Source organism: Archocentrus centrarchus, chromosome 2 (genome assembly GCF_007364275.1).
Source record: "Archocentrus centrarchus isolate MPI-CPG fArcCen1 chromosome 2, fArcCen1, whole genome shotgun sequence".
In the NCBI taxonomy this organism is placed as follows: Eukaryota; Metazoa; Chordata; class Actinopteri; order Cichliformes; family Cichlidae; genus Archocentrus; species Archocentrus centrarchus.
In genome coordinates this window covers 13,132,252-13,159,850 of record NC_044347.1, presented here as the reverse complement: position 1 = coordinate 13,159,850, position 27,599 = coordinate 13,132,252, and the positions used below count along the sequence as shown (strand labels likewise).

The 27,599-nt window shown below is 40.6% G+C and overlaps 1 protein-coding gene across 3 annotated transcripts in view; it reads left to right on the top strand.

Moving 5' to 3' along the window:
• Positions 1-542: 542 nt before the first annotated feature.
• Positions 543-27,599, top strand: part of nhej1 (nonhomologous end-joining factor 1) — a 28,461-nt gene continuing 1,404 nt past the window's right edge. Inside the window, exons 1-7 of one of the 3 annotated variants that reach the window (XM_030750759.1) lie at positions 543-585; positions 1,468-1,584; positions 2,680-2,887; positions 3,070-3,291; positions 3,406-3,544; positions 5,584-5,642; positions 26,361-26,541. In XM_030750759.1, the coding sequence (XP_030606619.1) occupies positions 2,699-2,887; positions 3,070-3,291; positions 3,406-3,544; positions 5,584-5,642; positions 26,361-26,541 (790 nt within the window). In that variant the 5' untranslated portion in view covers positions 543-585; positions 1,468-1,584; positions 2,680-2,698. Of the gene's footprint in view, positions 586-1,467; positions 1,585-2,639; positions 2,888-3,069; positions 3,292-3,405; positions 3,545-5,583; positions 5,643-26,360; positions 26,542-27,599 lie in introns of all 3 variants that reach the window. The other 2 variants (XM_030750752.1, XM_030750741.1) reach the window with 2 other exon arrangements.

The following is a 27,599-nucleotide window of genomic DNA, read 5'->3' as shown; positions in this document are numbered from 1 at the left end:
AGTCAAAAAGTATCAGAGCGTGATAAATGAGAGAAATGTGTGCTGATTGGAAATAATTTCTCTCTGGAAGCGCCACCAGACTCCATCAAGCTGCTAAAGAGACACACAGGAGACCACGTGGTCTAATGGCTAAGGCGTTTGACTTCGGGTCAGAAGACTGAAGATCTCTCTTATGTCCCTTGCAACAATAGATGAGAAATTGGGGAAAAAAAAAAAAGTTGAACACCCAAACACAACTTTGGGAGACATTTACATTATAAACAATTACACAAAAGCTAATGTGCCACAAAACAGAGACAATCCCCCTTCAATTCTTGTCTTTCCTTTAGAAATAAATTAGTACATGACTCAAGAGACTCACTCATTTCACAGTTATTACCTATCAAAGTGTTTCATCAGCTACGATTAACAATCAAAAACAAAACATATAAGCTAAACAGAGTCTGAATGTTAAATCTGAAGTTTTATTTCTGAAAATCTGCTGTCATCGCTGAGTTTGTGCTCTAAGCCTGGCGGAACCTTTGAAACGCGCCGCTGTTTGTCGTCGGTGTTGGAATTCTTCACTATCAACAGGAACCGGCTGAGGTTAGTACGCTTAGTCCAAATGCACTTGTTTTTCATTGTTTATCGGTGTGTGTTTGTGTGTGTTATGAACTGTCGGGGTTGAATATTAGCTGAACTGCACATAACGGTGTTTACAGCTGTGGGAAAACAAACTTAGGCTAACTTATAGCTTGAAGCTAGCTTGAAGTTCGGTGATTTAGAGATAAAAGTGAGCAACTGTGCACTAAATGTGCTGCTGCTGTCATGCGGATTATTGCCGAATTAAAGAATAGCAACCAAAGGTGTGAAATGTAGTTATTTATAAGCTAAATCTTTACAGTTACATTACAGTTTATGAGAAACGTTGATACTGTAAAAGTTTAAGATTTTTTAATAGACTTTGGTGTGGATTTATGTTGTTGCCAAGTTATAAACGCTAAAAAAGCGAGCAAGACTACGTCTTCAAACCTTTTAGCATATGAATACACCGAGCAACACATGCGTCCTATGAGCGTGCTCATATTTTAGTGTTTACGCTTTCTCTGAATGCTGAAACAATCTTGGGATGTTTTACATCTCTGGGAATGGCATGGTAATTATTATACAGACTGGATGTTAGCCGAGTTAAAGAGTAGCTTCCACTCATGTACACAGGCTCTAAAATAACACGATGACTCGTGCCAGTCTGTGATAAGGAGCGGTGGGATTTTAAATTCCTCTTTCTTTTGAATGGAGTTTGGTGGAGACGAAGGAAACCGCTGGCATGCGCGTCCACCGTCCTTCGGGTGTAAACTGGTGTCATAAAGTGACTGATTTGGTGTTTTTGAGTTTTCCAAATGATCCTGAGTCAACCTCTGTGCTGTGTAGTGTGTGTTTCTAATGAGTGACTGACGAGAAATACTCGGTTTCATTCCCCGAAAACAGGAGCTGCACTGCGGTCTGAACCTCCTGCAGGGCGGTGATTATGCGGCCGGCGCGGCGTCTATAAATCGCGGCTTCAGCAGAGCTCAGCCCGGGCTTTGGGGGGCGCATTCCTCGGAGGTGAGTGATTAGAAAACACTTTTGATAAAAGGCTGAATTTACACCGTGTTTGGGCCCTGTGTGTTCCCTGGCATCCGCTTCCCGAAACGGCAGTTTATGCCAGCTTTGACTCACAAAGGGTATAAACCTGTGTGACCCTAAACTGTGAAAAGCAGAGTCGCATCGTAAGTGCTTTTATTGCGAAAGAAAATACTTTCTTTGTTGTTTTAATGACGGTTTGTAGTGCTAACTTTATTTTGAAAAGTGCTAGTGATATTAAAACAACACTCTTTGTTGTAAGAGTTGTTTAAAAAAACATTTTGAATATTAAGTCAGACTTTTTTGAAGTGGTATTATATTCAAAATATAAAATGTAAATAGAATATTAATAATGATAATATATATAGTTTAAAAAGGCAGTATAAGTAGTAAAGGAACATATATTATGGACTCTTAAAAGCTTCTAAAATCATTCCCTGTAAAAGCAGTGAATCTGAGAAAAGTTCTCACCTGCTGACACCTGCTTATTATTTTAACACAACTGGAATCACAACTAGAAGATGAGCCTTGAATCAAAGCACACAGTTGTGGTCAGACGTTTCCTTCCACTCGTGGGCATGAATGTGATGTAATTTGGGTTTTTTAATGATTTCTTTGAACTGTTGTTTTTCCAGGGTGGAATGATTGTACAGCATAAATCTTTAACGACTTTAAAAAAAAAAAAAAAAAAGAGTTGGGTGCACAAGTTTGAATTTAGTTTGGATTTTCTCAAATCCACACAGGGTCAAAAATATACATATGGGCTCAAATATATATACATACGCCCCCACTAATATTTGGTTAAATGTGCCTTGGCAAGTTGCACCTCGACCAGATGTTTTTGGTAGCCATTCAACAAGCTTCTGATATAATTCTAGATGGATATTTGACCATTCTTCATTTAAACTGGTTGGTTTCCTGGCACAGGCTCAGCTTTTAAGTGTAGTCCACAAATTTTCATTAGGGTTGAGGTCAGGGCTTTGGGAAGATCATTCCAGAAGCTCAATGTTAGCCTGATGTATCCATTCCAAAACCAGTTTTGATGTGCCCCCCACTCCTCCTGCCCCCTTTAAGAAGCTCAGTCCTGTCTACCCTAATGGAGGTGAGCGGAGCCCCTGTTGAGGACATCCTTCTCCAGCGTCCATGGCTTCCTGTGAGTATCTGTGGCTGCCAGCTCCTGGCCAAGAGCTTGTTTGGCGAGACAGCGTACCACATCCTGCTCACCGACATGCGCTGTGTGTGGGAGGAGAGAATGGATGCTGCAGCCATCCAGAGCAGAGCACAGGTGTGTACGAATCTGAGCAGATGAATTGTAAGTAATTATGGGAATTGTGAAATTTACTGTGCAGGAAACTTTTAAAGATTTACTGTTCTTACTTATTTTAAAGGACAAACAAGCAGAAAATTTTTTTTTTTTTGTCTGGCTTAACCCGTGTTTGATGAATACATTTTATTTACTGCCATCAGGAGCTTAACAGGCGGTTGCGAGCCCCAGTCAAAGCCTTCTTCTCTCACCTGTGTGAGGTGGCTAAGCCCTGCCTGTCAGGAAGTGACGGCCAAATTGAAAACAAGGCTCAGATTTCCCTGGTGCGACAGGAGGACGGTAACATCAGCATGAAGCTGAAGAGTGAGCTGGCAGGGCTCCCCTTCTACTGGGAGTTTCACTGCACCCCTGCCCCTGTTGCTTTGGTACGCTCCACCTTTCAGATTTTAACTTTTTTTTTTTTTTTTTAAATCCCTAACTGTGGTAGTTGGGCTCTCTAACAGTATTGTGTGTAATTTTTTATTTTTTTTTTTTTTCAGGTGTGCTTCCACCTTGTGCGCCCCCTGCTGATGATGAGCCGCCTACTGCAGCGGCGGGTCGAGCAGCTGGGAGGTCTGCTGATGAGGAAGGACGCTGAGATCCAGGACTACAGAGAGAACGGAGCCACACTCAGCAGAGGTACAGAGTACAAACACAGCTCTCCAATCTCAGCGTCAAACCTGTTCTGTCTTAAAATCCTCAACAGTCTTGATTTGGAGCCTGTTTTTGAATGAAGTCACCACTTTTTTAGCAGCACTTCCTGCTCTGTCCTGAGGGGAGTGTGTGTGTGTCACAAACATAGATTGTATATGAAAGCTGGAGGTATCCATCATCATATTACCATTTAGTTTTTGGGCTCTGCATTTTGAGGCCTCAGCATTAGCACTTTGGTGGGCAGTATACTAGAGTCAGAAGCGACCATATTGGTTAGCGAACTGCACGGTGTCATTATTCATTTAGCACAAACTACGCCAGAATGCAGAAGCAGTGTGTGGAAAAACTGAGTGCACTCTTACTGCTTCCATAGGAATTGAGAGGGAAGTAGGCTGAACATGTTTCTCTGTGCGTTAGCAGTCCATGGGCAGCTATGGACTCCCCGTCTACCTGCAGAGGGTGTCTGTTGTCAACGGAGGGAGCGTCCAAAGTATGTGTGGGCTACTCTTCCTTGTGCTGCTGTTGGTGCATCAGCCAGACATGGAGACGAGTGACGTTATAACATACAAAGAGCTGAAGTGAAACTGTTAAAAATAAGAAGTGTCCACTGCTGCCACTGTCTGTGCTTTTTTTTTTTTAATCTTGGATGTTTTTCCTGGTAAGCTCTGGAGCGGAGAAACGTGTTGCTCCCTTCCCTTTTCTGACCCACTGCTCAACCAATCAGCATTTTGGCAATTTGCTGAGGAAAAACATCATTAATGATCTTAGAGAAACAGTTGCTTGTTAAATCTTAAAATTCATGACAGTAGGGTTGGAGGGGTTATCAGGAGAACGCCTCTTCTCTCTAAAAAGAACATGGCAGCATGGTTCAGGTTTGCATCTGAACAAACCGCATGACTCCTGGAACAATCTGGAATAATGTCCTCTGGACAGACGAGACCAAAGTGGAGATGTTTGGCCATAATGCACAGCACCACGTTTGGAGAAAACCAAACACAGCATATCAGCACAAACACCTCACACCAGCTGTCAGCACGGTGGTGGAGGGGTTATGATTTGGGTTTGTGTGCAGCCACAGGGCCTGGGCATCTTGTAGTCATTGATTCGACCGTGAACTCCTCTGTATACCAAAGTATTCTAGAGTTGAATGTGAGGACATCTGTCTGACAGCTAAAGCTGCAACATGAATCACAAACACAGCAGCAGATTTACAACATGAATCAAGGTGTTACAATGGTCCAGACCTCAGCCTGAATAAAATGCTGTGGTGGGACCTTCAGAGAATTGTGCACGAATAAATGCCGACAAACTTCAATGAACTAAAGTAACGTTGTAAAGAGAAATGGGACAGAATTCCTCCACAGTGATGTGAGAGACTGAGAGTCAGACAATCGCTTCAAGTTATCGTTGCGAGCTACAAGCTACTGAATCATTGTGTGGACTTAGTTTTTCACACACTGCTTCTGCACGTTGGCTTAATTTTTGTTAAATAAATAATGACACGTGTCATGTGTTGTTGTTCATCTGAGTTTGTATTTACCTCATTTTAAGACCTGCTAAGGACCAGATTACTTTTCACATTAATGCATATTTAACTTGTTAGTGCACAGTACTATTTCAGTTAGTTTTGGTTTTCCTGAAGTCTAGTTCTTTCATTTGATTTCAGTTAACTAAACTTTTTATCAATCTTCGTTTTAGATTTAGTTTAGTCTTAGTTCACTATAATAACCGCAGTCTGTGCCTTATAGCAGGCCATATTATTTGTCAGGTAATTGCATTCAGATACTCTAAAAGTAGACATTAGAGGAACTGCACATTATCGTACTTCCACATTGGCTTCAGTTTTTTTAAACTCTATAGGTTGATAGTTTTTTTACTTGTGCAGATCCCTTTGTGACCCTTCAGTCTCATCACTGGACCCTGTGAACGGTCTTGATCTCCTGTTTTGGAGTCATATGTTTGGATTGAATGTTCATCTCTGCCATTGTGATCACAATTCAGATGTGTGTCTGTTTTGAACCCAGAGCGCCTGCAGACAGATGTTTTTGAGGAGCAAACCTACAGGGAGGACTTCATGGCAAAGGTGAGAGGTCAGACACACACACACACACACACACACACACACAGAGCCTGTGGTCTGAGTGCACCATCCTCTCAGCTCTGTTCCTCGTCGTTAACCTGCTGTGGCGAGTTTCCTCACGATAAACTAGTGCGGTCACGGAATATCGAGCTGCCGCAATGTGCTTTATAATCGCCGTGTGCCACTTTCTGCCAACCAGGATGAAGTGAGGTTAAGTTCGTGTGTGTGTGTTTACTGTGTTCAGGTGTGGAATTTCTCATGTCTTACTGTACTGACCCCTGACCTTTACTGTGTGTGTGTGTGGGGCTGGGTATTTCAGATGTACCTGTTGAATTCTTCAGGATGGGTCAGACTGCTCCCTCCCTCGATACTCTTATGTTTTTATTACATTAACACCTCAGTGTGTTTTTCACACAGTTTCCATTCAATTTTTGATATCCAGATCTCTGCTGCCTTGACATTTCTCCAGCTTTAGAAATACTAGACATACTGTATGTACTAAAACGGCTGAGATGGAAATAAATATTTATTTTAAGGGAGAAAAGGAGCCAATGGGGGTCTTCACCTTGTTGCAAATTTCTGCTTAAGTACATATAACTGTTTTTTCTGTATCCAAATGTTGATTAATGTGAGATCAAGTTTCTAAATCTTGTTTGCACCAAAAAAAAAGTATGATTTTCAGGCAGTGAGAGCAGCTCGTGAGTTTGGCAAATCAAAGCAAGTCACCTTTAATTATTTGTGATTTGTGTTTTAAAAAAAAAAGATTCGAGGCTGTTGGATTACTTATTCAAGAAAAGGAAGGAAAGGTCTGCACACTATTTGGATGCATTAATTTAATCCTTAAAATAAAAAAGCAGCATTTTGATCCATGGGATTTATTTATTTAGTTATTTAGACCTGGCATCTTGAAAAGTTTGGAAGTGAGCAGAGTTGCGCTTTCTGTCTCTTTCTGTCTCAAGAATACAGTCAAGTGAGGCAAATGACATCAAGGTTCTAGCCAGCGGTGCCGTCACGCCGGGCTGAGAGTTTAAGCAGTTAGCTACAGGAACGGATCGCTATCCTAACAGTTAGCCAGTGACCCAGCCATTAGCATTAGCAAGCGTTTTTTTGGAACAATCACGCTGGCCGGTGAAATTTTTCTGGACCTCGAAATCAGGGTAAAAACAGCAGCAGATTAAATAGAAGTAAAAGGACTTAAAGCTGGAAATGACGAGAACCACAAGGAAACCTCAGAATGTACTAAAGCAACTTAATGTGAAATTTGTAATATTTACAGAGGTACCTACAGAGACCTTCTATTATAATGGAGGACTCTGACTCTCTGGACTTCCTGTTTCGTAGGGCACACTCAAAAGGTTCTCTACAGGCAAAATTTTGTGAGGTAAAAAGGTTTCTTCAGACAATTTTGATCAAGGTTTTTTTTTTTATTATTATTATTTGAAAGGGTTGATACTAGTGTTTGTTGTTGTTGTTTTGTTTTGTTTTTTTTTTTAAACAGATTGCAGCATCCTGTGTTTTGATTTAAGGTAGCAGCAGCTTCCTGATAGCTACCTGCTTCTTATACTCACACGGAAGTTTCTGCTGGACATTAACTTAATATCTAAGGTCTAGTTATTGTCTGGAAACAGGCGTCATTGAAGGCATGCATCCCGTTGTAAATCCTTAATCAGCTTCACTATAAGAAAAGCTAAAAGACTGACTGTGTTGTGCTAGAAGACGTCCTTGGTTGACTTTAGTGATCAGCATTTCAATCATGTTGAGGTCTGGACTTTGGGTCACTGCAGCACCTTGATTCTTTTCTTTTTCCACCATTCTGTTGTAGATTTGCAGCTGTGCTTGGGATCATTGTCATTTTGCATGACCCAGTTGTTATGTTTAGGTTTGTGCATTGTGACAAACATCTCCACTTTGGTCTCATCTGTCCAAAGGACATTGTTCCAGAAGTCTTGTAGTTTGCTCACATGTAACTTTGCAAACCTAAGCAGTGCTGCCATGTTCCTTTTAGAGAGAAGAGGCATTCTCCTGGCAACACTTCCAAACAAGCCATACTTGTTCAGTCTTTTTCTGACTGTTCTGTCATGAATTTTTTACATTTAACATGCTAACTGAGGCCTGTAGTGTCTGAGAGCTCTTGGGGTGAATTTGCTGGGAATTCCACTCCTGGAAAGATTGCGGCATTGTGTTAAAACACATCTAAACGCTCCAGTCCAGCAAACTGGCCAAAACCGGTGCTCACACTCACCGATAAGCAGTTAATCAAGTGGATTTACCCTTTTAGTGCAAAATCGTGATTCTTTTTCGTTCTCCGCCATCATCTTTCTGACATCCCTCTACTAAAATCTTTAGTCTATTGTCTGCTGGTTGTACACAAAACACCTTTGAATTTATTGCCTTTTCGATTGTCCTATGTAAAAAGGTCTAGGTATATTAAATTAAAACTTCAGCCTGCAGCTTTTCAGTCCATTTTTTTTGTGTTATTTACATTTAATTTAATGTCTTCTGTTTATTTATTTATTTAATTCTATTTTTTGGACCTTCATCACTTGTGCGTACGTGTGGTCTGCAGAAGTTTTAAGTTCAACAAATGTTCAAACAAATTGTGGTAAGAAAATACAGATGAGTCACAGATTTGGTTAAAGATTCGTCTGCGCGGTGTAAGCACATATTTATTTGTGAATGAGATGCAGTGTTTCCAGAAGTGTTAAAGATGCCTTGGTGCACGTCTTGGGGTTTTTATAGATCGCAGGGAAATTTACCCTCTCAGGTGAGTCTGCAGGAAGATGCTGCAGTGCCGTTTGTGTGTCATCAGGTGGTTTTTGGGGAAGGAAGTAGCCTGTTTGTTGATGCTGTTTCTCTAAAAGGACAAACCAGGAAAGAATCACAGTTTCAGGTGGTGGAAAAGCTCCAGCTCAGGTACGATGATGAGTCATGGAAAGTTACATCACGGTCACAGTAGCAGCTCTGTTTTCTACTTTTTTTTTTTTTTTTCCCTTGGTGATCACGGTTTTGGACCAGGGTGGATAAGTGGACAGTCAGAAACCACAGAAGAAGAAGAAAAATGCTGCAGTGGATCAAAGTTTTCTCTCTCACGGCAAATTACACCGGGTTGCGACCAGGCCGCCCTCAGACCAAAGTCCAAACTGAAATAAAATGTGTCTGGGGGAAAATGTTGCAGCGATGCGTCAAACGGAGAATCACACACGCAAGGGGCCGCTCTGTGTGCGTGAATCAGGAGGCGTTTAGCATGTGTGCGTGGTATTTATCTGTCAGGGTAGGACCTTTGCATACCTGTACACGAGTGTGTGAATTTGCCATCTTTGTGTTGTGTTTGTGTCGGCATCTGTATCTCTATGGGAACGTCTACGGCAGCCTGTCATGCTTGTATTTAGTTTCTTTTTACGCTCCTGACGTCACAGTGGGATTAATCTTGTCTAACTCTTTGCCAGATAATGAATAAGGCCATTTCCAAAAATGTCACAGTAACAGACAGATCAGAGCCGAGGTACAACACACAGTCTCTATGTGTCTCCTGTTATTGTAAAAACCACCCGGCTTCAGTTTCAGCTTCAGTTTTTCTTCCTTGAACTTGAACTTCTTTGACATTTACGCAGTTATTTACGTGCGCAGTGCCAACAGAGAGCAGCACAGACAAATATCTTCAGAAATCATCCGCCTCATCACCCCCTCTTTTACCATTTCCACAAGAGTGTGTGTGTGTGTGTGTCTGTGTGTATACTTGTGCCATTTGTGGCCTCTGGTTTCCCACATTAAGGGGAGTGAAGGGCAGAGGGACAGTGAGAGGGAGATGATGATGACAGGAGCTGCAGCTTTTATTTTCTACTGCAGCTTTCCATGCAAAGCCCCTCCCCACTCGGTCACCGCACAAACACCCCACCCAGCTCAGGTCAACATTTACATGGGTGGAATTAGTCTGTGCTTCCCACTGATACATGCGCACGCATACACACACACACACACACACACACACACACACACACACTGGGGTTTAACTTGGGCACAGGCTAAAGCTGGTCATGGAGCTGGAGGGTGAAAAAAATGTTCAAATCCTTTTAGGATCACATCAGCTTCCCTTAGGGCCTAAATTTGGACTGTGTGTGTCCGTCCTTGTGTGTCTCTCTGTGAGGACCATTTTCAGTTTTACAGTGTGAGGATTTTCTTTGCTGCCCCGGTACCTGTTGTGTAAAGTTCAGACTTTTTTTTTTTTTTTTTTGTAGTCTGAGGACGTTTTTGTAAAGTTTGGAACTTTATGTAAAGTAAAGAGCCTTTGTAAAAAGGACGGATGTTTTTGTGTAAACTTTTTCTAAAGTTGCGACCCTAGTCGCAACTAAGGTTGTGACCCATGTTTTAAAAAGTGAACATTTTTTGTAAAATTATGGCTTATTTGTAAAATTAAGACTTTTTCTAAAGTGAGGAGTATATCTGTTATAATGTGACGGCATTTTGTAAAGTAATGAGAACCCCGTTTTATAAAACAAGGTCTTTTTGGATACTTAGGAGTAGAATGGGAGGCAGAGGCTTCAGCTTTCAGGCCCCTCTTCTGTGGAACCAGCTCCTAGTTTAGATTCAGGAGACAGACATCCTCTCTATTTTTAAGATTAGGCTTAAAACTTTCCTTTATGATCGAGCTTATGGTTAGGGCTGGATCAGGTGACACTGAACCATCCCTTAGTTATGCTGCTATAGACATGGGCTGCTGGGAGTGTTTCTTTTCGTTCACCTCTTTTCACTCTGTTTATACTCCACTCTGCATTTAATCATTAGTTATTATTAATCTCTGGCTCTCTTCCACAGGATGTCTTTTGTCCTGTCTCTCTCCCCTCACCCCCAGCCGGTCACAGCAGATGACTGCCCCTCCCTGAGCCTGGTTCTGCTGGAGGTTTCTTCCTGTTAAAAGGGTGTTTTTCCTTCCCAAAGTCACCAAGTGCTGCTCATAGGGGGTCGTTTTGACTGTTGGGTTTTCTCTGTAATTATTGTAGGAGCTTTACCTTACAATATAAAACACCTTGAGGTAACTGTTGTGATTTGATGCTATATAAATAAAATTGAATTGAACTGAACTGAACTGAATTTATAAAGGGAAGACCCCTATTTATCAAGGGATCCATTTTTATCAAGGGATCGCTTTTTGTGAAGTTAGGACTCCATTTAAAGTGAGGATGTTTTTACAGACTTTTGGTTAAATGTGAGGTGAGAACTTAAAAAAAAAAGCAAAAACAAACAAGAACCCTTTTTGTAAAGTGAGAACCTCATTGTTATAAAGGACAAGTGCTAACTTTTTTTGGAGTTAAGGCCTTTGTTTGGATTTTGATCAAACATTGACTTTGGGAAGTGAAAACTTTAACTTTAATTTTTTAATAAAGTCATGTCTTTAAAGTGAGTTTCACATAAAATAAAATAAAGACCTTTTTGTTGAATTAAGACCTTTTTTTTTTTTTTTTTTTGTAAAGTGAGAACCCCTTTTCTTAAAGTGAGGTTTTCTGTATAAAATAAGGTGTGGATGTTTTTTTGTGATATGAGGACCTTTCTATAAAATGAAATCAGGAAGGTTTTAAGAGCGAGGGTATTTTAAAAAAAATTTTTTTTTAAGCCAGGTGATATTTTTGGTGCCATAAATTTGGAAAGCTTTCATGACTCATCTTTGCTTTGGGATCAGCCTTCAAAGACTTGTTTGAGGGTTCATTAGTGTGCTAGGATCCAGGTTAACTTCAGGTGACGGTTAGGATGAGGGACCTGAAAAATCAGCATGTGCCACGGAGTCCAGGCAAAGATAGAAATCCAAAGATGTGTGTGAGTCAGATGGCAGCAGCTGATGACCTGGCAGAGGGGAGTGTCACATAAAGCAGGTTGTGATGCATGCTTTTGGTTTTTCAGAGCTGGCGCGCCTGTGTGTGTGTGTGTGTGTGTGTGTGTGTGTGTGTGTGTGTGTGTTACAGGGCCTGTTTATTATCTTTTACACGTGTGTGTGTGTGTGTGTGTGTGTGTGTGTGTGTGTGTGTGTGTGTCATGGTGACGCATGCTCTGCAGTTTTCAGCGCAGCACCAGCAGCGTCACAGCTGTCGGCTCTAAACTGAATTGTCACTGTTTGGGAACGATGCCCGCTTCCTGTTTCATGAGACTGCGGCTTCACAGCTCCACTGACAATTAGTGGCCACGTCTGACCAAAACACCTCACTCGAGCTGCACAGACTCGCATAATTGAGCCAAAATGTTGCGGCTTCCAAATTTGACATTCCTTACTCCAAATTTCCTGCTTTTCTTTCTTAAATTGAAGGTTTTCCTGGTCAGGTTTGAGTTGAGTTTGCTCGAAACTGCTTACAAACAATGAATCAGAAACCATTTCTTTCTTCTTTACAGTGAAGGGATGTGCAGTTTTCCATCACCAGTAAAAGCGCTGTAATTGTTATGTGTTCAAATTGGTGACAAAATTATCCTTAAATGCTATGTAGCGCTCCACGTGAAGCCCTGCACTGCTGGTACAACAGGAGGAGTCAAATCCTAATATCTGTGTGCTCTAACCAGAGGCTCTAAGTTAAGAGCAGGGCAGGAAACTTAATTTTTGCATCCACGGACCACAGAGCCTGATGGATTCCAAAATACACACTTTGACTTTAAGCAGCTGAACATGACCTTAAGAAGAAGGAGAAGTTACAGATATTGATCAGTTTACCGCCTGCAAATAAGGGAAAATAAAAAGGTCTAGTTCTGATATGATGCTAAAATGAAGTACCGATCTGAAACCGATGTTATATTAATAACCTCTGTTACTCGCTGTGAGAAAGACACTGGTTATTATTTGTTTATCTGTACTTAAACCCTAAACTTTATCAAATTAAAGGTAGCAAACAAATGCATCCAAGGATAAAAGAAACACTGAATTGTCAGTAACTAGAGACTTAATAAATCAATGGCAATGGGACCAAGATAAATACAATGAATTTTTTTTTTTTTTTTTAAAGTTGCACTTTTTTCATTTCAGCTCAGTTTTAGAGTCTCCCCTGCTGTTATTTATGGTTTTGCTAGTTTTTCCTTTCCCTGCTTTCAGTCTCACTGTGAGTGCACCTCCTCACACATGGAGTGGAGCAGAGAAATGGCGTTAAGTTACTAACTAAGTTAATGCCAACACACTGAGCTACAATAAGTGCAAAGAAAGCTTCCCAGCAAGTGTTACACCAAACACAGAGACTGAAAAGTTGACAGGAAAAGCACTGTTGGAGCTTTTTCAGTTGTGGGAACCACAGTTATACCCTTTAACACTGGATGATCGTCGCCGATACACCTGTTGTCTGCCATGAACAGCTAGCTAACACCAAGCGCATCACTGCTGAGACGTCTGATCAAACGTACTTTGCATTACCGTAATTACACGACCGTTTGTCCTATCGGAACAATCCAAATGGTTTCTGAAACCTGAGAACTTGTGCTTCACACCCAATGTAGGGTTATTACAGTAATTGTTGCATGAAGTCTGTAAACGGCGGCATATTTGAAATATGCTGCGTCACTTAAAGGATTAAGTCAAAAAAAAGAAAAAGAAGGTTCTGTTCTAGAAGGCATGAAGCACCTCCAAAATGTTAAACCTTTGCCGTTAGCTTCCTCCAGTTTAGAGGTATTTCATGCCTGTTTCCTCGATGGAAGCAATGGCTAACAGTAGCATATTAAACACAGAATTAAGTTATCACTGTTTTCACAACCTGTTAGCACTCACATCTGATCCACCTTTATGTGTCAGTATCAGGCCATCCATTCTTAATATTGGGTCATTGCGTCTCTAAGAAAGGTATGTGAGACGATTTTTGTAAGCTGTAAGACTAAATCTTTGTCCACGTGTAAGGCAGTTACCGTGCCACGCTTTACTTTGGAGCCAGTGGTTGGTCATTAATGGGCATTGTAGGCTCTAAAGTATTTACCAACCTCTTATCTGGCAATCAGTGGCATCCTTTGCTCCTATTGGTAGTTGGTTGCCTCAAAGTTGAAAGAACTTCAACTGCAGTATATATTATTCACCTGCCTCATCACATTAACATTGATTTCAGAAGAAACCACCATTTAATTTAGCTTTTATATGTCTTTTCTCTTCGCTGTAGAGGGAGACGATTTAATGGATTATCTAATTTCATATGTGAGGCTGAGAAAATGAGAATTATTACAGGAGGGGGAAAAAAGGACTTGAGGAAGGTGGTAAAGGTTTTTCTCTTCCTTCGTCTTTCCTCAGTAAATCATTGACCGCTGTGCTCATAAAGAGCAGCGTGCAACTCTTTGTCTCACATACCTGAGGAATTCAGGGCCTGCGTGGTAAGTAGGCGAGGCTGGAAAGAGGCAACGTTTATGCACTTCAGCAGGAAAATGATGGAGAATATTTAGCCATTTGGTCACAATATTCAACCTGATATTCTTGGTGATATCTAAAGACTCAAAATTCAGTTGCTTCCAGAGTCTTTGCTTGATTGCACATTAAGCGATCATACTATTCTACTAAAATGTCTGAGTGGCGTATTTTTATATATTTGGAACAGTGAGGCCAATCCCTTTTATTTTGCTGTAGACTGGCATTGACATTAGAAGATGAATATGAGACAAAGGATCAACATCTCAGCTTTATTTACATCTGGATCTGATACACAGTTCAGAAGATGGCACCTTTTGTCTGAACCCCCTAATTTTTATTGTGAGCAAAAGAATTGGAACATGTGACCGACAGGTGTGTTTTGTTGCCCAGGTGTTTCCTGTTACATTGACAATAAACAGCGCTGAATGTCTACGCTCAGTTTCAGATTTGGGTTTTGCTGGTGCAGACTGTGCATTTATAGTTAAAGGATTAACCAACGTGGAAACCAGAGAGCTGTCTGCGGGTGAAAAACAAGCAACTGTAAAGCTGAGAGAAGATGGAAAATCAGTCAGAGCCATTGCACAAACATTGGCCATAGCCAGTAACAACCGTATGGAATGTCCTGAAGAAGAAAGTTATCACTGGTGTAAGTAACAGATGTCAATGTCAACAGGTAGATCAAGGAAAACAACAGAAACATTGTGAGTGCTGTAAAGAAAGACCCCAAAACAGCTGTTAGTGACATCAGCAACAACCTCCAGAGGGCAGGGGTGAAGGTATCACAATCTACTGTTCACAGAAGACTTCATGAACAAAAGTAGAGACTTCACCAGAAGATGCAAACCACTATTTAGCAAGAAGAACAGGAAGGCCAGGCTGGAAATTGCAAGAAGTACAAAGACAAGCCTCAGGAATTAAAGAAAGATGCAACCACAAAGTGATTGAGAGATCCTTCATCATGCAGCAAGAACACACTGCCAAAACTACAGAAGTGATCATCAGGGTCTCCAATCTTAAACTGTACAGAGCATGCATTTTACCTGCTAAAGAGGAGACTGAAGGGAGTAACCCCCAAAACAAACAACTGAAAGAGGCAGCATCCTTCGATCTTTTATCTGTCTATGAGAGAGAGATACATTAGAAATAACAGAGGCAGAAAGCAGAATATATACAAGGACATATTTCTGTGATTGTGTACCTGATGAAAAGTTAAAATTCTCATAACCAGTAGGAGCCAGTTACTGAACAGTTATGGCTTTAGCTTCTCACATGTGAGGAATTGCTGCTTGTCTCTGGCTTGTATCTCTGTAAACTGAATACCTTTGGCTTTGTGGAAACATCTCTTGGGCACTGGGAACTTGTGATGCTGCTATTTTTTGACATAGACTACATTATTAATCATGTAATGAAAATAATCATTATCTGCAGCCGCAGTTTGTCCTCTTTATGTAAGGAGTAAAAGCAAAACAAATCCATGTACGTACAGTAGATCCTCCTGCTCCCGCGTCTTCTGTCAGTTGCACACAGTTTCCACAGGGTTGTCCCTGGTCTGGGTCTGTAATTAGGCTCTCTGTGGCCTGGCTGCTTCCTCCCTCTTCAGCTGCTGGCCTCTGGGCCGAGTCCCAGCCTGGACCGGCGGAGCGCGGCGTCCCACAAAGACATCACTAGCCTGCGAGCAACATGAGAGCATGGGCACAAAACACGGCAGCAGCAGCGTTTGTCGGCATGTGAACACGCTGGATGCAGTTTGCAGCAACCGACTCCTGTAATTTATTAGCTCTTTAGAGCAGTGCAGTGTAAGCGTGCGAGGCATCAAGCTGGAACTGAAACTGATCTAAAGCGAGACGTTTTCATCAGCAGAGAGTTCACAGTTCAGTTTAGCAGCTATTGTCTGGTGTGAACTCGTCTGATTCACTGTGTGCTGCAGAATATTCAAACAGAAGACTATAAAATTGTAGCGAATGCAAGGGTCAGCTTGAGTTTTAAGGGATCTTTTGAAATCAGTGGGTGAATCTAAGGGTCCATGCAGATATGTGCATGCCTGACAGTCATTTGTGACCACACAGACACATCTGTCGAGACACTGTGCTGTAGTGCGCCGATTTTGCAGGCAGACTTGGAAAAAAGTCTAATGGGAACAACTTCTGTCTGATGTGTCTGCAGCTGTGTTTGTGCATCTGCAAGCGAGTATAATCCCCATCCTTGGACTCTCCTGATGGTGGCGAGAACAAAGCTGTTCTCTGAGGGTTTTGGAGACCAGTATAAATTGTCCAGGTCTTCAGAAGATTTAAAAAAAAAAAAATATCTGGTGAAATATGATAAGACACTTCACTTTGCTTTGAAATTAATGAAAATGCTAGCGAGTAATTTACAAATTGTTTTTAAATGGGAAGAAAATGTCCAGTTGATGAGTGTTGAGAAAAAAAAATCACAAAACACAGGAAACAGTCAAATTGAGCCTAATCTAATGAATGAGATGAAATACCATCAACATAAATACTGTGTGTTTATTTGTGAGCCATCTAAAACTTTTCATCACATTGAATTTTAAATGACTCTGAAATATGTGACACTACAACTTCCCATCACAGAGAGATAGCGAGATGGTGCTGTCAGCTAGTGACGTGCAGTGGTAAAATCTCTGAAACAAGAATTTAGTGGTGTTCTGCATTATTGTAAGCCTTGGGTCACCCCTAATTTATTTACATTTTGCTAGGAAAATGGGAAATGAGTGCAGTGATTTTTTTGATTTTTTTTAATCTCCAAACTTACTTGGAAATACAGCATATAAGGGAAAAACAGTTTGCACAGTTCTAACAAGCTTGAAAATCAATATTTTGGTGTGACCACCTTTATTCTTCAGCACAGTCTGAACTTTCTGAGGCAACTTTCTTCTCATTTCTTTAAGTAGTCTTCAGAAATAGTTCTCCAGGCTTCTTGAAGGACATTCAAAGCTTTAATTTCTTTCTTTGCCAAGTTGTCTGTTATGTATAGACACAACACTGGTCCATCCCTTGAGTTAGGTGCCTTTTTATGCTTGAATAATTCATAGATCAGTTTTAAATGGTTCAACAAACAATCATTCCTCTGAAAATGGTCAAGTACAAAGACTGGACTGAAAATGAGTGAAAAAGCAGCCAACGTCCAAAGAAGAACTTTGAGATACCTTCAGAAAGCTGGAGAACTGTTGCTCAAGACCACTTTAAAACATTACATGAAACTCTGGCTGCTTGGAAGCAAAAAAAATAAAGAAATGAGGGCTTGTTTTTGCACACCCCTCATTCTGTACACTGATAAAATAAACATAACACATTTAACCAAGTAGGATTTTGGGTCCCAACTAGAGTTTAATTATTTAGTCATCTAGTCGTCATACAGTACAACATGTACATGTGACTCTTTAGTAGCCTCAGAACTTCGAGGAGTGGGGTTTCCTGCAAACTGAACTGAAACCAGTTGGTGGACACAACTGTTGTCATGAGTGTGAAAAAAATGAATCTCAATGCTTTACATTGAGTTTGTGTTTAAAAATACATGTGAAATTAAACCTTTGATTCACCTCTAATTTAACTTTCTGATGTCTTCTTCATGTGCTCAGACCAAACTCGATAAAAACTTTTACCAGCTCTTAGGAGCAGTCCTGTTGGGCTCCACGAGGTGTTTTAGCTGCAACTGAGATATTGTGACTGTTCAGCTTCGTGTTAACCTTTAACATCAGCCTAAGGGGAGGCGTGACGACAGTGTGCGGTCACCGAGGACACGGAGAGGGGAAGGGTAAATGAAGCGAAGGTGTGGGTGATGTCAGAGTAGACAGGAACCTGGGCTTTATTTAAAGCTCTACAATGCTTTAAAAAAAACAGGTGGTGAAGGTTTCACCTGCCTCTGTTTTACTTCACTACATCCATGTTGTCTGCTGGTATTAACTCACTGAAGGTAAAAACACTGCAGGACTCGGGAAACTCATTTTCATTCAGACTGATATGTTACCGGTTCAGTGTCCTTGTTGAAGAAATACAAATTTATGCCACATTAACAAGCTTAACATTCCAAGTTTATTACAGTTAACTAAAACTAGACTAAAAACTAAAACAAAGCAAATACAACCTGAGCTGTTCTGCAGCACATTGCTACTGATTGGAAGGTCAGCAGTTCGATTCCTGGCTACTCTAGGCTGCATGCCAGTGTGTCCTTGGGCAAGATACTTAACCTTAATACTTAAGTTGCTCTCCGACACAAGCGTTGAAGTGTGAATGTGCGTGAATGTTGGATAATAAAAGCACTTAGCTTAGTTAATCATGGAAGTGCTTGTATGAATGGGTCTGAATGGGGTAAATGTAAACATGTTGTATAAGCGCTTTGAGTGCTCAAACAGAGTAGAAAAGCACTATATAAAAACTAGTCCATTTGATATTTGAAACAAAAAATAAAGCTTGATTTAAATTGTGCTCAACCTGGAATGTTTTCTGAGGATTTTCTGTCTTTTAGATTAGTCAGTCAGTCCAAATCTTTTCCCTCATTTAAACAACTAACATGTTATTCAGCTTCAAGTTTGGACAGGGCTTAAATGTTTTTCATTATGCCACTGTTAGGTCACTGATTTCGTCCCTCGTGCAACCACATTGAGTTGCTCAGCTGATAGATCGTCTCTTGATAGATAGACATGAAGTGATTTCCTGACAGTGAGGATTACAGGTTATTAATTTAGCTCTGTATCAGTGAGCAAAGGTGAGGGCATTGTAATGTAACTGGAAAAAAGTTGCATCGGTGCACCCCTATTATCCACACGACTGGAACCTTCAGGATGTCCTGCAGGTCAAAGTGAGGCTAACACAGTTTAGTAATATGAACGCCCAAATTTGCTCAGAAAATAGAGAATTATAGTTATAGAGTATAATATAGAGTTATAGTTACATTACTTTAAACCGGCATTTTGTTTTCAGAGGACGTGACCTTGAGTGCTCGGGGTTCAAATGTAAGATTTCTGGGATTCGGGGCAGGAAGTTGAGGTCACGATGAGAGAAAACGAGGTTGAGAGGAATGAGGGGCGTGTAAATGTGAGGTCAGGGAGGATGAGGGAGAGTTACTGTGAGACTTTCCGGCACCAGACCCCTCCACATAAAAAACAGCAGCAGCAGCAGCTCTTCTAAAATCAGAGCTGTTTACCTGCTAATAATAGAGAAACACCAGCATGCTGCCAACTCTTCCCCCCGTCCTCTCATCACCTTCCCCGCACATGATGCTTTACTGCAGGGAGGCGGGGCCACCAGGTGAGTTCCTGCTCCTCGTTGTTAGTGGACTTTGCTCTGTTACAAGAGTAGGGAGGAACTTTCCAGAGCTTAACTCAGCTCGATAAAATAGTTGAGAGGTTATTGACCTGCTGTAACTGCCTTTGTATTCCTCATATGCTGTGTCCTTTCTTTTTCTTCAATCCCACGGTTGCTGTGTTCACACCTCAGAGGTCACTTTTGTGCAGCTCCTGAATATAGAGATGTATGGAAGCCCATTTGGAAGACTCTGAAAGCATCTTTTATCATAAAATCAGTTAAAAGGCCAAAAGATAAAAAAAAAGATGGGTAAAACAAAAAGCAAGCTTTATTTAAATAGTCAATAAAACACGGGGAGACACAGAGAAAGTCACAAGAGAGAACAGGTAGGTATCGCAATAGATGATTGGAAAAAGAGAAAGACTGGACTATTTATACACTGTGGACTAATTTGGGATTGGAAACAAGAGGGGAACTAGACACTGGCGATTGAGACAATTAGACTTTGAACTAAACCCCCAAAACAAGCTATCAAGGTATAACAGGAAGCAACCAAAAGTTTAATTACCAAACAAGGAGCTACGAAGACTCCCACTACACATGAAGACAGGGACAAGGGATCACTGGAGGACAAAGGCATAGATACAGAAAGACAGGAAACACTGAGGAAAACAAACTCAAAATAGGAACTTGACATTAATAAACCCAAGAATTCAATTCTGAAAAAACATGAGAGTTTATGGGGATGGACTCAAAATGACTTGTATAACAATTAATTAACCACACAGTTTTTATAAGGGGGGGAAATCAACTATAGAGACCAAAGTATTTTTTGTAGCAGGCTGTAAACCTGTTGGTTTTAACAGGAGTCTCTGGGGATGAACTCACTTTTAGAACCAGCCTCAAGTGGCCATTAGCGGAACTACAGCTTTTGAGACTTCAGTTATAAGCTTTATTTTCTTTATTCCTAAAATAAAATTGAAATTAAAAATTGACAGTAAAACCCAGATGCACGCTTTAAGTGGGAAGCAGCATCAGTACTGAATGATTTATTAGAGTTAGCAGCAATTTATTGGTGCTCTGATGCTGCTGCTGTAGGGTCAGTAGTAAGTAGTACATGCCTTTTTGTTTACTATGAAGTCATGAATCCAACAAGAATGTTAACCTCCACCACTAACAATGTATAATTCAATGTATAAGGCCAACAGCTGTAACAATCCGTGTCAAATCAAATATGGGATCTGTCTGCTGTGGTGACCCTTTGCAAATAAGGGAGCAGCTGGAAAATGCTACTATAAATTAAGTGCTGAAGCTATAAAGTTAAATTTTTACCAAAAAGACTGAAATTTAACTATATGGTTACATTTTTACTGGAAATTATAGCCATAAAAGGTCCAAAACAAGGATTTTCATGGAAGCAACATCTTATTATTTTTACTTGGTAGTTCAGCTTTTAACACAAATGTTTGGGCTCACTTTACAGCTTCCAGTATCTGTTGACAATGTGCCATTGAAAGACTCGAGTGGTTGAGACTGAAAATGGGCCTCTTTATGTTGACATAATGTTCCATTAAAGACTATGAATGATTTATGATTAATGATGCAGTTAATTATTAATTGTCGTTTACTTTTCTGATGAAATTCCAGCTGTATTAGATAAGAATAAATGTTCTTTAGAAAAACAAGGGCATTTCCTTCTGTCCCGTCCATCCATCCTGGTAACCGCTTGCCAAATTCAGGCTCGCCTATCACAGCTGTCATAGGATAAGAGGAGGGGTGCACCCTGGTGAGGTCGCCAGTCGATCACAGGGCAGGACATTTCTTAATGACCTCAAATTTTTGCATTTTCTTGTGGTGTTCTGCAAAACTTCACCCACTTTTTGTGACACCAGTAGCCTTCCATAGATTGAAGAGGAGGGCTTTAACCTAGTTTTAACAGTTGATTTTAGTGCTCCGGGGCAACCGGATCCAACAATTTGAGCTCAGCGTTTTATATCAGATAGTCTCATGTGAGTTGGTTGGCACCAGAGAGGAGGAGGAGGAGGGAGAAGGTGAATAAAAAGTGAGAGAATAAGGTCGGCTTTCTCCTGCTTTCTCTCCCCTCAGCACATTGGTTTCTCTGTGCCCAAAGCAGAAATAAGCCTCACCAGAGCGTACATTTATTTTTACGATATTTAAACAAACAAATAACAAAAATAAATCAATGCGAAACCTCGAAACCTGACCAAAGTGTGTTTAGGAGCCCCTCTCCTCTGACAGCGAGCGGGAGACCACCAATTTCTCCCAGTCAATATTTGAGGAGCTAATTTGGAGAGTTTGTCCTCCATTTGGGAGAAAAAGAAGGATTTATTGAATGGTGAGTGTTTTTCTATGTGCCAGCCGTGCGTTCGCATAATGTCACAGGAGTTTACCTGCACCCTTATCTGTCAGGCTGGACAGAGCTTCTGTGTGTTTCTGTTGTTCCCTCTCTCCACTCTACCTGTGGTCAGCTGCACCAATAATGCAGCTTTGATTAGAGGCTTATCGCAGCCCCGGCTCACTCTGAATCACACCTCGGACATGTGACTCCACACAGCAGGGCTCTAAAACAAACATACCCCGAAGGCAGGGGCTGCAAATCATTTTTATTTCCATGGATTTATCGGCTCTACTTCATGCGGGTAAATGAATGAAATGAAAAGAATCAATGAAAATGCACAGCTGAAATCTCTTCGTGAGAAAACTGAGCAGATGAGCTTCTGTTTTCTCCTGTAAAAATAAGATTACGCATGCTGAAGATTTACTGAAATAATAAGTGTAGGATTAGTGCTAATGCTAAAATAAATTGCTGTTAAATTTCTTAATGATTTTTGTTTGTTGGCAAACTGCAGAAAAGTCTAAATAGAAATGTAAAAATACCTGAGAAATGATTCAGATGTCTGGTTTTTATTACCTTGGCCAACAAGGTTGTGATGTTTTGGTAGCATTTGCGTTTCATTCTGTCTGTAAACAATAGCTCAAAAAGTTTTGAATTCTGATGAAACTTTGCAGAGGTGCAGAGTGGGGTCGTGTTAATGATCCATTAAAATTTGGCTCACATCCACCGAGGTCTTCAAGGTCACCTTAATGAGTTATTGGTCGAAAATTGACAAAAAGCCTTAAAACTCACACACCACACTTGTAAGAATCACTTACACACTTGTTTATTGTCAACACATAAAAGTATAAAGATTTAAAATATTGTGTCACTTTTCACCCCTGACCTCTCCTTCAAGGTCAAAGTGATAATAATGCGTGATGCCTCACCTATCGTGGGGGTTACGTTCCCCCACAATAGGTGAAAATCCGTGAAATAGAGGGGTTATATTGATTTTATTTTTAAATATATATGTTAAGCCTTTATAAACATTTCCCACTCTTACTACAGCTTGATGGATGAAGATGATGGATTATGTAGCATTACAGCTCTTCATCAGGCACTTCATCAGATGGTGCCGTATTTTCGCCCTTGGCCGTAACTTCTATTTCCGCTAAAGGCGTTGGTGTAGCTGATCTCTTAATCCGAGTGATGAACATAGTTATGGGGAGTTGTATAAATATCTATATACTGCAAAATCCCGCAATACAGTGGAAACTCCAATACAGAATTCGATTTTTTTTTTTTTTTTAAATCCATGATACAGTGAAGCCGCAATAAGTGAACCGCGATACAGTGAGGGACAACTGTATAGAGCTATTTAAAACTGTGTATTACTGCCACTGTTTGTATTGACAACATATAGGGAATGGTATATGGGGATTCTAAATATCACATTATAGTTTGCATCCAAATATCATGTCACATTTGACCTCTGACCTCACTTTTACTTTTCATATCTGCCTTTTTCTTTCAAGTTAACTGCAAAATCAAAATGTGTTACATCTTTAAAGAAAGGATGGCCAAGAGAAAGCAAATGAACTGCCTGGTTAGTTAGAGATATACTGTAGTATAATGTTATATAAATAGCTCAAGTTATTCATGTCCACTTATTTACAAATCAGTACCTATTATCATTATCTACTCCTACATGTGTAATCAAAGTAAACATCTGTCATGCTGCTCTTATCTGATTTTTACTGCACTACAAACTTCTTAAAGTATGTTTAAAAATAACAAAGAAAACAAAATGAATATATATACAAAATACAACACTATTCCCTTAAAGTAAATACTGCCCAGAGAGTTATCTACCTTGGTGGAAGTTTGTACTCTCAGAATACTTCTTCAGCAATTCCAACATTAGGATATCTGGTATTTTAAAAAAAACATATATATAACATCACCTCTCTAATATTTAAAATGATTTCCAGTTAATGAATTTTAAACTTTATGAGCTATAATAAGCTGTTTATTTGAGTCTTATGTTAGTTATTTGGAATAAAAATTGAAATGTGGCAGTCATCTCCATCTATGCAGGAAAACTGTGCACTCAACAACAGGTCAAGGTTGAAGCAGGGAGTTGGTCTGTAAACTGTTTGTCAACAAGAGTAATATTCCTCATAATTTCCCAGAGTATAGCAGTTATTTAGCTTTAGATTAGAAGGATATTTCAAAGAGAGAGTTTCTACATACTCTGCTGCTAATTATTTGAGGAAAATACGTCTGCATGAAGAAGAAACTAGGAAATCTAGTATTAGATAAGACCTTCTTTCTGTAGAAATAGTAAACACTCTGATTGCTTCCCTGTAAATAGATTGCCAAGGCTGTGCTGCAGCTCCTGATATCTTCAGATATGTTATTCACTACCTAATGTCCCAAGGAACATGAGAGCTTGCCTGGAATATCCAACCTAGCTGATGATACATTTATTCTCTGCTCGACAATCAACCAGCTGACTGGCGCTGCTCATATTGCAAGCTCAGCCAAGATCAGCCTAAAGTTAAACTGGGCAAAATCAAAGTTTCTGTTTGTTGTTCATGGTCATTCGCCAGTTCATACTGGACAGGACACTGTACAGGGGTCCTTGGTCTCGAAAACTGGTGATCTTAGACCAGAAGCCAGAGCAGCAGACAGTGTGGAACCCACTGTGGTTCGTTCAGTCTCCAGAGAAACCGAGCCTCACATCTGTAAGGCCTCAGTTCTCTCGGTTCTGCTGTATGGCTCAGAGACACAGCCACAGAATGAGACCTTTGGATGGATTTGACTCTTAAGGACTAGCCTAGTAGTGAGTGTAAAGGTTTGGACATCTTCAACCTCCCAATCATCCTACCAAGGCACTCCTACAGTTCAACCCCAGTGCTGCAGGAAGTGACCACACCGCTCCTTTTGGTTACTAAATTGGTAAATCTTGGTTAAAACTATATTTCTCACATTATTTCCTGTGGCTCATGAGTTGCTACCCTTTTCTGAGCCTGGTTCTGTTACAGCTCTGTTCCTGTTAAAAGGGCGTTCTTCCTCCCCACTGTCACCAAGTGCTGCTCAGAGGGGATAAGCTGATTGATAAACTGTAGGGTCTTTCTTTACCTTACCTGTATTGGTCGTATATAAATAGACTTGAATAGTTTACTGCTAATTTTTTTTTTGTTGTAAAATACTTCAAAATGAAGCATCACTCAATAAGTTCAGTTTCCAACGTGTCTTACTGTGTGGCTGCTTACATTTCTTGAATTAAAAAAAAAAACAAATAAAAACTGCAGGAACAAAAGTCTATTGTTTTTACCTCTGAGCACATTACACTCTGTAAAAGTACATTTCATTACAGAGAACAGCACCTTTTGTTTTCTTTCTGTTTTCATGCATGAAGGTTTTTTCCCCTTTTAATATATCTATTGTCATACCTGTGTAACGCCTATGTAAAGGTTGAAGAGTGTACGACACATTAGGGAAAATCTGTAGCTGGAACGTCAACTTTTCACTGTGACACCACTGTGGAGAAATAAGAGATGAGGGTAAAATTATTAGCTCCCCTGTGAAATTTGTCAATTTTCCCATGTGCTCTTTAACAGAGCAAAGGATTTCCAACACAGCATTTCTAAATATACTATTTTTTCTTTTAGTAAGTATAAATTGTTTCTATTTGTACACAATAACAGAATTACTTTAAAAAAAATAAATAAATTACCAGGGCCCATATTATTAGCCCTCTGAAAAATTACCTTTTTTTTGAGCCATAGCACAAACCACTGCTGTGCAATGATGTGCTTTAACTTTGTAATGCTCAAAACTTGTAAAGTCAGGTTAAAACTGAGAGTTATCTTCCGATTTATACACAGTATAAAAATTTCAGCAAGGGTTTGAGCAGCCAATTGAGAAAGCATCTTGCAGAAAACAAAAGAAATCAGTTTACGCTTGAGAAAAAGAATCGTTGATGCTCACAAAGCAGAAGATGGATGGACAAAGTTATCACAGCGTTTCCAAGTGTCAAGAACTGGAGTGAGTTGGATCGTCGAGGAAATCCAAAGAGAACCACACAGTACAGAACAATGGCAGAGGTACGGAAATGAAAGATTTCAAACACTCTGCAATGAAAAGTAATGAGAGGTGTGTCTAAAGGCCCCAAAACAACTGCCAAGACACTAGTGAATGAATTAGCCAAGCCGGGAATTGTAGTCTCAAAGAAGACAATCGCTAGAACCCTGCACAGGAATGGATGCCAAGGTTGCAAACCAAGAAAAACTCCACTTTTGCAGAAGTATACTAAGGATGCACACTGGAAATGTGTCCTTTGGTCAGATGAATTGAAACTAGGGTTCTTTGGCCATAGAGCCGCTGCTTATGTTTGGAGAATGAAGGGAAAGACGAAAAACCCAACTCCAAACCAAAACCACAACAAATGACTGCAGGCTGTTATCCAGCAAAAATGGATACACAATTAACTGTTAGCATCAGGGACGCTAATAATTTTGATCCTGGTAGTTTTTGTGTTTTTTGTGAAATAGTTTTGTTTCTGTTTGCAAAGTAAAATAATGCAAGCATCGAAAAATAAAACTGGGATGTTTGGAAAAGCTGTGTTAAAAATTTAAAAGACAAATTTCAAAGGGGGGGGGGCCTAATAATTCTATCCTCATCTGTAGGAAACTCAACTTCTGACTCTTGTGAATCTTTGGCAGCTTTTCACACAGCCGTTGCCTTGTTCTCTCTCTCCCCATCAGGCTCTTCCTCTGTTCTGTTCTGAATGGCAGAATGCTCTGGGCTTCGACGCCGAACTCCAGGAGCTGTACGCCGCCGTTGTTTCTCACGGAAATGCACGAAAGCGCAAACTGTCCGAGGAGCACTCAGCTGAGGAGGTGGAGCCCGCCACCAAAGAGCCAGAACTCATCTCGAACTCTCCAGGTGAGCATTACAGCTTCACAATTGCGCTGAAATTCAAGGGTTCACATTTAGTCAGATTTGTTAGCGTTTAACATTTCCACTAAAATATTCATCAGAAAAGTCGCATTGTGGTAGATTTTGTCACGTATTTTTGATTCTAAATGCACACATCAGCACGCTGCAGACGTTTTTTTTTTATTTTGTTTTATTTCAGTCATTGTTGCCAAAGTTATCTGACCCCTAATGATACCCTTACCATGATGGCATGCTTTTAATGACTGCCCCCCTAATTTGCATATTGAAGCTGATGTGCATAACAAAAAAATGCAAATAAATAAATAAATATATCAAACCCAAGAGAGGAACTGTGGCACTGCATGAGGAAGTCAGGAGTGGCAGAGTATGTAAGGGTGGTGTGGGACATGTATGAGGATAGCAAGACTGTGGTGAGGTGTGCAGTAAGGGTGACAGGTGGCTTTGAACTGGGGGGGTGGGGTTATATCTGGGATCAGCTCTGAGCCCCTTCATGTTTGCAGTGGTGGTGGACAGGCTGACAGATGAGGTCAGACAGGAGTCTCTGCGGACAATGTTTGCAGATGACAAACATCGTACTCCATCATAGTGAGAGCAGGGCGCAGGTGGAAGAGAGCCTGGAGAGGTGGAGGTATGCTCTGGAGAGAAGAGGAATGAAATTCAGTAGATGCAAGACGGAATACATGTGTGTGAATGAGGGGGAGACGGGTAGAAACATCCAAGGAAAAGAGACTGGGAAGCTAGATGAGTTTAAATGACTCAACCATGTGAGACAGAAAAAAAGCAGCAAGAGTGAAAGGGAAGGTTTACAAGATGGTAGTGAGACCTGCTATGATGCATTGTCTGGAGATCGCGGCACTGACAGAAAGACAGGAGGTGGAGCTGGAGGTGGCGGAGCTGAGCAGTTTGGAGACAAAGTTAGAGAGACAAGGCTAAGATGGAGGAATAGTGGAGATACTGGGCAAAGGATGTTGAATATGGAGCTGTCAGACAGGAGGAAAAGAGGAAGACCTCAGACCATAATAGAAAAACTAGTGAAGTAAACA